The 11,085-nt window shown below is 42.6% G+C and overlaps 1 protein-coding gene across 2 annotated transcripts in view; it reads right to left on the bottom strand.

Annotated features, from left to right (window-relative positions):
• Positions 1-241: 241 nt before the first annotated feature.
• LOC146671755 (protein sidekick-2-like) overlaps positions 242-11,085 on the bottom strand; it is a 90,929-nt gene continuing 80,085 nt past the window's right edge. Inside the window, exons 32-46 of one of the 2 annotated variants that reach the window (XM_085404109.1) lie at positions 10,942-11,012; positions 10,684-10,819; positions 10,451-10,507; positions 9,922-10,023; positions 9,687-9,802; positions 9,415-9,601; positions 7,971-8,108; positions 7,283-7,465; positions 7,062-7,187; positions 6,804-6,968; positions 6,584-6,724; positions 5,398-5,566; positions 2,804-2,933; positions 1,688-1,734; positions 242-1,399 (exon numbers count right to left, since the gene is read on the bottom strand). In XM_085404109.1, coding sequence (XP_085260235.1) covers positions 958-1,399; positions 1,688-1,734; positions 2,804-2,933; positions 5,398-5,566; positions 6,584-6,724; positions 6,804-6,968; positions 7,062-7,187; positions 7,283-7,465; positions 7,971-8,108; positions 9,415-9,601; positions 9,687-9,802; positions 9,922-10,023; positions 10,451-10,507; positions 10,684-10,819; positions 10,942-11,012 — 2,210 coding nt within the window. In that variant the 3' untranslated portion in view covers positions 242-957. The remainder of the gene's footprint in view (positions 1,400-1,687; positions 1,735-2,803; positions 2,934-5,397; positions 5,567-6,583; positions 6,725-6,803; positions 6,969-7,061; positions 7,188-7,282; positions 7,466-7,970; positions 8,109-9,414; positions 9,602-9,686; positions 9,803-9,921; positions 10,024-10,450; positions 10,508-10,683; positions 10,820-10,941; positions 11,013-11,085) is intronic. The other variant, XM_085404108.1, reaches the window with a different exon arrangement.

The raw sequence follows: 11,085 nt of genomic DNA, 5'->3' as shown, positions 1-11,085 counted from the left end.
TGCCATGTGACTGGCTGATTAGATGATCGAGTTCAATGAGAAGTTGAACAAGTGTACCTACTAAAGCGGCCGATAAGTGTATGTATCTAATGAACCAAGGGGATTTGTGCTTTTGGGTCTTAGTAATTTTCTATGAATAACATTAAAGCAAACAAATACACATTATAAAGCTTGCCTTTGCTTGTATATCTACTGACATGAGCACACAATCAACATCCTCAGACTACTATAAAGGTGCCACAATGCTTTAATGTGATTCATAACATTTTCACTAGTGATGCTCTGAAAATATTGAGCTTGAAGCTGCTTGATATAAATATCTGGTAAACAAGATGAGACAAGTACATATAGTAAATACACAATGCATTTCCAACAATGATTAGGCAGAGTGAGAAACTTAAAGGCAGCTGAGGGCTACAGTGACCGCAAGTGCCTCTCTCCAACTCAGAGTCATTTTCTCACAACATTTTGTCCTTTGTTAGGCATCGCTTGTTCCATAAGAGTCAGTTTTTCCATTGTCCAGTCTCAGCAATGCAAGTGGTCCATACTCTATATGGTTCTAAGGTGGTTGTTTTCAATAAAGCTCTCATGTTAAACAATAATACAGGGGTTTGAAAACAAGGATTTCTTTTTCAGAACTTCAGGTCCTGTTCTCTCTTGTTTACATCGATGATCGTTCAAATGAATTTGCTAAAGCAACACAAAAACTTTCAAGTGATTGTCTTTTCATAAAATACATATTACACAGATTGACCAACCATACACACTCAGCACAATCATACATACACTCTTCACAGAGGAGAAAGCACTATTTAAGATGCCTGCAATGCTTAATATTGAGCAACAACTCTGTCGGTAAGACAGAACTAAAGATCAAAAAAAAGAAGAAGAAAAGGAGCAAAATACAAATAAACCAACAACAACAAAAATCAAAGTTTCGTCCTCAGGGTCCTGTTGTTATTGGAAGGAGAGCTGTGTGTCAAACAAAAGAGGAGAAGCCCGCGGTAGGTGCCTGAGCGGCACAGCCGAGGCTGCTGGGGGGCCGGTACAGGGTGCTGTGCTGGCTGGGGGGGTCGGAGGACAGCAGGGAGGGGGTGGGAGTCCGGCTTCCCTTAGGCCTGAAGAGGGTGCCCTGGCCTTGGCACTGGGGCTGTGGTGACTGGGCGCTCTGGGGGAGGAGAGGGGGAAGAGGGGGCAGGGGGGGTACGGGTGGTGGGTGTTGTCGTGACTCTTGCTCCACCAGGGGCTCGGGCTGGGAGTAGCCGTATGCCGGTGGACGAGTGACGCCCTTCTGTTGTCGCCGCCAGGAGTTGTAGTAGGTGGGGTCGCTGATGTAGTGGTTAACAAAGGAGTGGGTCTTCTGCCGACTCTGATCCATTTCGTATTCGCTGTCGCTGCCCTGTCAGTCAACAGTTCAAAGTCACTTTGGCAAAAAATGAGGACAGTAAGCAGAACACGTGCTACGACGCTTACTACAGAGTATAATGACAGCTACATTTTCATGGTCTCAAATCAAGGCTAATTCTATTTCCAGTATTGTACAGCTGGTTGACAAACAACACAGTAGCTACTGAGTCACGGCACAGCAGGACATATCTATTGACAATGGGAAATCTATGAATCCATGTGCATTTCTATGGGCCAGATAATCACTTCTATTGAGAATCTTTGAGATGTAGAAGCTCACCGATAGCTGTATGGAGTACAAACATGATACATGTAAACAAGTGTGTCCTAGAATTAGAGAAAGATAATGTTTACAGAATTAATCTCCTTTTCTTGTAACACAAAACCATCAGGCAAAAGCTTGTCTGAGTGAATCCTCTTGTTATTCTGCTACATGTATTTGTTTAAAAAAAAAAATAGTAAAAGCCTCCCACAGAAAGCATTACACATTTGGCACATTTGTGTGCCTGATGAGCACTTGCTCATCTACTGCTCTATTGAGACACTGTAGCTCAACAGATGTTGAAGCACCATTTATTTGCACAAGTGTCAGGTAAACAGTGGGAGGCTACGCAGAGGAAAAGAATAACACCAGCCTGCGTCTCCTGGGAGATCTGTTTTTTCTCAAACTGGGATGAACAATGTTTTGCCTGTGCAGGTACCAGACAAATTGGCCAGGGAGACACAGCGCGGGTGTGGGAAGACAAATGTTCAGAATCTGCTACAATCGGCTTCTCTGCCAGTTGTAGGTACCATCCCTCATCACTTCAAGCCTCCCATCTCCTCACTGGGCCAAACTATTCTATGCACACACTCATCATATTGCGAGCTGAGACATGGAAGCCAAGATTAACAATTTCTATTTGACAAAAATTAATTAGTTGTGAAGATATTTCAGCACACGCGAGGCACGGGAACCGGCTGTGTATTCCCCTGCCATGAAAGAAATCAGTATTAAAAGATCCAGAAACGTCAGCCATCACTGCACGACGCTAACAGAGGGTATTTAATTTTGAGGTGATCCACTTGAGGCAGATATTGCTGCAGAATGTCATTAATTTATCGTCACAAATGCTGCTTCATAATTAGACAGCTGTCTTGCTTCTGCATCTAGCAAAGCGGTGACTGTGACAAGCTGAATTGAGTTTATCAAGAGGATAGTTGCCAAATGTAACAAAAGAACAGAAAGTTGAACCAGAGAAGTTTTTTTTTTTTAACTTTAAAAAGGTTACAGCTTTGCCCTGAGGATTTTCTCCGTGAGAAATTTAAACAGTTGAATTTGACTTTTTAATTTAAGTTCATTGCTTATTCCAGACGCAGGGTCGGGCATAGACTGTAAGCCTGGGTCAGCGCTTACCTGCGAGTCAGATATCTCCGAGGGTTTTTCAGTCAGACTGCTGCTTTCTGCTGGGATCAGGTCATTATACTTAGTGCTGACATCCTCATCTGAGTAGTGCAGACTTCCAGGACTTGGTCTTGGAGGAGAGCTGAATTTAAAAAAAAGAAATAAAATACATTAAGAAAAGTAGAGAGTTAAGAAGGAGAGTTATAAAAGCAAGAAGATGATAAAGAGCTAATGTTATATAAGAAAAAAGAAGTTTCTTTTGATCATAATTGCATTCTCCGAACTGATTTTCTTAAGCTCTCACTTTTTTTTTTCATTCGGGAGTAAAAAGCTGTGTCAATCCTGTGACTGACACCACAGAGACAACTAAAGAAAGCCACCAAAACAGTTCTAAAAATGAAGCTTCAGAAGCCACAGGGTGTTCAGTGGGAACAACATGAATAGATCCAGCACAGACTTATTGATTATGAAAAAAAATGATTCAGACAAGCACAGCATGGGTTATTGTGCATTCCTGGAAGCCACTACATTAGGCAGGACAGAGATTAGAATTGATCTTATACTTTTGCTATTCTTTTCTAATCTTTCAAAGTGTTTGTGGAAGTTTGGCAGTGGACTTGTGCCAACCTCATGAACAGAATTTATGCAAAAAAGAAAAAAGATCATGAAGATCATGAAAGCACTCTGTGGCGATTAGAGCTGAATTAATACACAGAGCGACTCAATCAGAGTTTTAGACTTCCTGCAGAAAAGCTGGGTAACTAAGCGTGGACTTGAACTTTGTGAGCATTAAGAAGTTCTCATACAGTATGAATGCAAGTCAAGTAAAAAAAGAACTCCTTAACTTCTTTCGGCTCCAGTCATTAAGTCCATGAAGTGAAGCAGAGAGAAACATCTGTGCAGACAATTATTTTTCTCCTTCTGCTGTAATGACTACTGCTGCGTTCAAGGTCTGCTGAGATTGAATTGGATGGTCTGAAAGCCAAAACTGGACCACTACCCTCGCATCACTGCGCTACATCAGTGGGCTCAGTATGCATCTCAGGCTAATACATTAAAAGAAGGGTTTGCTCAGTTGGTTTCAGAAAAAGAGACTAACGAATTGCATAAACTAGACACTGCATGAAAGTAAATGTTTAAATGATCTGAAATGGAAAATGTATGTGGGGGCAGAATAGACAAGCATAAAATGCTGTGATGTCAAGTGGAATATTAAGGCATAAAGAAGACAACCTTGACAACCTCTCCAAAAAAAAAAAAGTTAATATGTACACACAGGCGCTAAATCACCGGGAATGCCAAGAAAAGGCTTAGAAGACACAACATGACAACGGCCATGAAAAGGTTGACACAACAAAGGGATATCTCCTCTGGGTTAAAGGGGATGACGTGAGGGGGTGGACTGTGGAAAAAAAAAAACTACATTAAGACAAGGTTGAACCAGACATAAAAAGGATGGAGCCATGTGAGTGTAGGGGAGGAGGGGCAATAGATTCTGAGCTTTGAATTATTTAGGAGCACTGTATTTATCCTCCTCGCCTTATCTGTCTAATTCATCCTTCTTTCCTTCACCCTTTCAAATATCCCACAGGGAGCTCTTCTGCTCTTCCTCCCTTAGTCTACAGATCATTAACAAACAGTACGGTACCAGTTTGGAGCTCTTCAAAGAGAGGGAGCTACTCAAGGCTCTTTGATCCCCTTGGCCTCCTTGGTCAAGGAGAAAATAACAGATTCCTCTGCCCTTTAGTGCACCCCTAACACATTCCACCACAATGTGCACACTAATGTGCAAAAAAACAACATCTATTTTAGTGCTGTGACAAGAAGCAGACGCTGAAGCACCATCCCCCAAACACAACCAACTGACCATTCCTCCAGCCCTGACCTATGTCTACACACGTGCTTATCATGCTGCAGCGTTTGGGAAATTCTATTTATCTCATGTTTGCATAATCATTACCAAAGACACAGCCTACCAAAGTCCTGCTGACATTATTCTGCGTCGTGATAGCCTGCGTAGCACTGCGTGTAAGAGAACCTCTGCACTCATGCCCAAAAATAAATAGTCGGTTCTGTCTCATAAGTCCTCTTTATGTTATTTCCTGCTGTCTTTTGGATTACCTGGAATAACAATTACATTTTTTGTTTACAAAGTCTGTTTCAGAACTCTGCATTTGGGTCTGCAGCCCGCGATCCATGACAGTCCTTGCCTAAAGCTTTGATGAACAGACAAAGAGGTTTTGAATGTTAATTAGCCAGTATTGTGCTGTCCCCCAATATGTATTTTTGCACCACTCAAACACTGAATGTCAATGAGAGGAGATGAAGGAGGCTCAAATCACCAGCTGGTGCCCTCAAGGTTCAGTTGTTTTCACTCGCAACTGTTGAACTGTTGTTAAGGGAAGAGGGGAACACACAACAACAAATACTAATTCTTGTATATATTGTAAGTAATACAAAAACACTTGAAAAGGAAACGTGACAAAACTGACAGAGCAATATATCTGAGAAATGGAATATCTGCTTGCAAGCTTTAAAAGCAGTGGCCAGCTGAATACCGTCGGTCATAATGCACACAGGAGGTATTTACGGTGATGCTGACTGACCGGGTATAGATGCCGTTTTTACGGCAAAAAGAGTTCTTCACAGAGAGGCGTCGGTTGTTCAGCTCCAGGGCTGGGAAGCGTCCCTCATCGAGCCGCACCATCTCTCCGTGCGTCAGAGGCAGCGACGTGCAGTTGGAGTGGTTGCCTGGACGGGGGTATGAGGATGACACTGTGTGGGTTGTGGAATGGAATAAATGAATCAAATCTAAAATACATTTCAATACCTTGGATTATTTTATCACTGTATTCGGAAAACACAATTTTTGACACACAAAAAAAGACTTGCACGGTCATTCTGTTAATGGTTTCTCCTTAATTTATATTTGCAAAACCTTGCTAAAGGTCAAAATGCTGTTTAAGTACAGGACAAGCTGAGGTAAATACCACTTAGTCAGGCCCAATGTTTAATACTGATTCCAGATAAAACAGCCTCCAGTTGGCAGTACAGGTTCACAGCTAGGAAAGCTGGGAAATGTTTGGGAGGGACTAAGAGGTCATCTTTGTGTCCTCACACACATACAGTCCTTGTCTGAGCTGGCCAACCCTGATAACCTTGGCACCATGCTGAACACTGGCTAAGCTAAAAAGTCAGTAGTAGGAGGCATTAGGAAGGCTTGCCCTGACTTTCACTTCTCCCCCAAACATTGCTCCCATCTGTTTAATGCGACTCTTGCGTGTCAGTCATAATGTATTAATAATAATACCAACAATACGGCTACTTACAATGATTAACTTCCTGTACCGTACCCTTGCGTTTAAAGAAAATAATTGACTTGTTGATACAGTGATACAGGAGCAACCTTTGCTGTTGTTAAATAATTACTCTCAGTCTATCTAATGACCTGAGCATTAAATCACTGCCAAGCCATTTATTCCAGTATTGATCCTTGCTGCAGTAAAATACGAACAATAATATTTATTCATCTGCCAATTTCTGCTGTTCACTGATAACATTAACCCTCATCTTTCCCCTGTCAGCCAAACAACGGAGGGAAATCAAGGCCATTTGTCTAACTGTGTGAGCCTTTTTGCTCCCGTTTAACAAGATAGACTTTGGATGCTGCAGTCATTAAAATGCAGCGCTCAGCAGACCTGTCTAAGAGGAAGACAAATTCCACTTGATTGCCTGGGTTGCAAACAGAGAGAGAGCCTGAGATATTAGCAGAGTTTAAGGTGTGTTTCATACCTGAGTCTGCTTTTTTGGTATACTTTTTACTCTGGCCTCGGATGATGAGAATGAAAATAAGGAGGAGGATAAAGATGAGTCCCACAAGAGCAATGACTACCAAGAACCACCACTCCTCATAGAAGGGAGACACTTTCTGGGCTGAAACCAAAATAATAGATATTAATATCTGATATTTAGCACAACACTGCGTAAGTCTTCATTTTATATTACAACCGACCTGATATGGAAGGGGACGGGGCACTGGGGGACCCATAGCCATAGTCGTTGACGGCAATTACTCGAAAGTCGTAGGTGACCCCTTCTCGTAGCATGTCCATATTAAGCGTGTAGGATGTCACTTCTCTGGGAATGTCTTTGATGAGAATGTCCCACAATCCTTCATCTAAAGGCAAAATAAGAAAATCTGTGAATAAAATTAAAGTGTACGGTGGACAGATTAAAACTCAAACAACATGTATGTTTGTAATTGGCCCACCAGATGGTCTGGCCTCTATGACGTATCGCGTGATGGGTGCACGGCCTTGATCGCCACTTGTCCAATGCAGTGTGAGAGCTGTGCCATATCGAGAAATAAAGGGTTCTCCTGGAGGGCCTGGAGCTCCTGAGAAAACAAGAACGGTGGATAAAAAATGACAAGGGAGTCCTCAAAGGATTTGATTACTGACACTGTAATAAAGAAAAGCTATAGCATCCCACCTTCTCCGGGTCCAGTGGTGATGTTGGCCTCAACCTCGGGGCCGTAAGTGAGAGTTTTGGCCCGGATGCGAAAGTTGTATGTGACACCATCGGCCAGGTCTTTGATCTTCATCCACTGGGGAGCACTGCCCTTCACATCTACTGTCACTATCTTACTGACACCTGGAGTGCGAGGAGAGGAGTCTGTACAGGAAACACTAAGACTCTAGATACTGCTTTCTACAAGCGACAAAGAGCCAAGCTTTGTGCATAAGCGCAGACATACAGTCACACACAAGACCAGATAAACTCACTGTCAGAGACCAGGAAAATATATTTATTGCTTTATCTAGCTTAACTCTTGGTCGATTAGCAGATAGCCACAGGACCACAGCAGCTCAGCGTTCCACCTCTGCTCCCAATTACTCGACAATCTGGTTCAGGCAACTGCATTTAGCTGGCTGTTAACCATGTTGCTCTCACTGAGGGTAAAAACTGTACAACACTCCAACATATTTTATCAGCCATGCCATATATGTTACTGCAGGGCCTACACTCATCTGTAACAAATTAGAGCATAAGCTTAAGCAGCGCAGGTCAAAAAAAAGAGTATGGTTAAGAGGCTTGAGGTTGTAAATCACTGCGTGAGAAAAGCAAGCTGAGGAATGTCAAGCAATGGCAGAGTTGTTAGGTTCCAGGAGTTTCTCACCATCAACTGGAGTGCAGGGCTCATAAACCAGGCGGTAGCCCTCAATGATGCCGTTGGCCTGCTTCGGCTCTCCCCAGGACACGTTGACCGAAGTGGTGGTCAACTCGCTGAAGTGCACGTAGCTCGGAGCACTTGGCGCTTTTGTCAAAGAAAGTGGGAAAAGTTGAGATGTTAATATAACAGTCGTGAGATGAAACAATGTATACAATGAAGACTTGGTCACAACACTGCAAAGTACTGACCAAGAGATGTCGGTGAAGTAAATATGAATAGTTTTCTTTAAAAACATTTTTTATTAGTTACTTGTGCTTTTTCCTTCAAAGCTACACTGGCAACAAAAAGTTTTGGTTTTTGGATCAGCAAATCAGTGAAATCCATGGGCAGTGCTTAGTGTCTACAGCCAAGAAGAACATTTGCCAAATTCATAAAAGACAAGCTATGCAAATTAACACAGAAATTGAATACTAGGACAGTTCAGGAAAAAAATAAATAAAAAGAATAATCAGCAGAAATTAAATGTTGCATGTAATTCAAAAATTTGGGTACCGTGAAAGAGGACCAAACAAAGTCCTGCACAGCAGTATAGGCAACTAATTCCCCCAAACCCAAAAGAAGACACTGAAGTGACACTAAAATTCATTCTGTGACCTTGAACAACAGCTTTGAGAAATTTGAGTGCTGAACCAACCCAGATCCAGCTAAGTGTCAGGATTTAGACACAATTCTGCATAAAAATCACAAAAGCTTGTGTTGGCTCACTTCCCAGTACCCTGTTGTGTGAGGAGCCAAAATTCCTGCCTGTGTTTTTAAGTTCTCAGCACTTTGTACCCCTTGCCAATGTCACAGCCTTCAAGGGGGTGGGAGAGACGTGAGAAATATACACTGTAAACCATTCTCTGCAGAAATCGCAGAGGAGGGACTTTCACTAGCTCGTAAACACAGACATCTTTGTGCAGTTGTAGCCAAAAAATACTAATCTACATGTGTCCCCCCGCACTTTGTATTCTTTTCTCCCCTGCTGTCATTAGGCTGCTTCCCCCATGGCTTGTCCAGTAGGATGTGCCAAAAAGATCTCTAATACTACATCTCACAGGACAAAACTAAACTGTTCACTGAGAATGTTTCCTGCTGAATAGGAGGGAAAGCTTTTATGTTATTTGTCTTAAAGCTATAGAAACACAATGAGTCAATATGAAAACACCTTTTGTATCGCTCTACTCTTCAAAAGCTTTGAAAACCATGTATCCACCGAGCGATGTGGTTAAATAATGAGCCGTCTCGCTGTGCAGATGACAGGGGGAGGGGGGATTAACGAAAGATAAAGAGGAATAAGATATACAGATCCAAAGACTGCAAAAAGCACGATGCTGCAAGATAAATCCCTCTGGTCTTTTGAAGGATCACTGTAATCTTTCTGTCCACGTCTGGATTTTGCGTGACTCACCTGCTTGCTGAGTGCGCCCTCTGGTGGGCAGGGAGCGGGGCCCATCCCCTGCAGCGTTGAAGGCTGCCACACTGATCATGTAGGTGGTGTATCCTGTTAGATTTTTAAGCTTCACCCCAAGCTCTGGCAGGAACAGGGTACGCAGGCGCTCTGTCTCATTTTGGAGCTGAAACTCCCAAAAATAGATCTGGAAAGAAAATGACAGAGTTTGGGATTCACAAGGTTTTCAATGAAAAAATATAAACATGGACATAAATACACATTATTGATACCTTGTAGCCCTGTATGTCTCCATTCTGGGCATCCAGAGGAGGTGGGTCCCAAGTAACATCCAGCTGTGTTGCTGTTGAGGACTGGACCACCACATTTTGCGGAGGGGCTGTTGGGACTAGATAAGGGCAGGATTTAAGTAATTGAGCTATTATGTGATATAACTGCTAAAAATTGAATAAAGATAAAGGGTAAGTAGTCTTGCAAACTTGCTGCACAGAGAGAAAAGAAACATACCCGCCTCTCCAACAAACACTTCCTGTGGTGCACTGCTAGGACCCTCCCCCACTGCATTATACACACTGAGACGAATCTCATAGCGTTTGTGTTTACTCAAATCTGCAAGCAGAGAACCCATAGCAGTATTTTAATAGAACAGTTAGGATGAAAGAGTAATAAGAAGTTACTCCGGTGAGAGACAGTCACAGTGATGCCCGTGGCAGAACAATGGAGTGTGAGAATTAAGAAGCATACTGATAAAAAGATGAGGTTCTTGTGGGGACGTGGAAGATTTGTCAGTGATTAAAAAGACAGAACGCATGCTGAAATAATGACAGGGAAGCTTGGAGAGATTAAAGTCATTTGCACACAGTAAGAAACCGCGGTGGTCCCTTAGTGGCTACAGATGAGTGGGAGGATGGAAGGCACACTTGCTGTAAATTAGTATACAAATGGCATATTTTGTGCAAATAAACTTTCACAGATGACATGCAAACAGATGGAGGGTAATGGAAGAGAGGGGCATAAAGAGAGATACGCGACTTACTATCGAGTTCATACTGGGTGAGCGAGGATTCACTCAAGTTCCTGACGCTGTAGGGAGCTGGAGTTTAAATAGGAAAATAGGGAGGAATAAAAGCGGGTTTAGAAAAATGGCAAAGAGCGCATTTCTGTTTATATTTTTTGGATCGCCTGCAGCATTCGGTGATGCTAAAGCAGCATAATTAAGTGAAGGTATTTAAATAACAGGCAAAAGCTTTCAAAAAGTAGCTAACTCACCAGTAAGATCAGCCCAGTTGGTTGAGGGACTGTTGACTGTGCGGACAGTGAAGCTGCGTACTCTGTCATAGTGTAGCTCCCTGTACCTGACTCTGAACCCCAACAAGACTCCATTTATATGGTCCTCAGGAGGAGGCTAGGAGGAGAGGAAGTCTGCTTAATGTCCAACATTAATGATGGCCAATTAATATTAGTTTCTATTCTATTATCCTTTGCAAAATAAAAGAAAGGAAAAGCATTTTCAAGCTACCAACCTACCTGCCATCTGACCAGTACAGAGGTGGTGGTGTGGGGTGTAACAGACAATATTGTTGGTGCTTTGTCTGGAGCTAGAAAAGATAAAAAACCAACAACATTGTGTTACCAGTTCAGCATAGCTGTGGAAAGCGATACGGCGTTCAA

This window comes from Rhamphochromis longiceps, linkage group LG4 (assembly GCF_057381845.1).
Source record: "Rhamphochromis longiceps isolate RC_006_pf linkage group LG4, R_longiceps_female_GT1.1, whole genome shotgun sequence".
NCBI lineage: Eukaryota > Metazoa > Chordata > Actinopteri > Cichliformes > Cichlidae > Rhamphochromis > Rhamphochromis longiceps.
The sequence above is the reverse complement of the archived record's forward strand: the minus strand, read 5'-3'. Positions and strand labels throughout refer to the sequence as shown.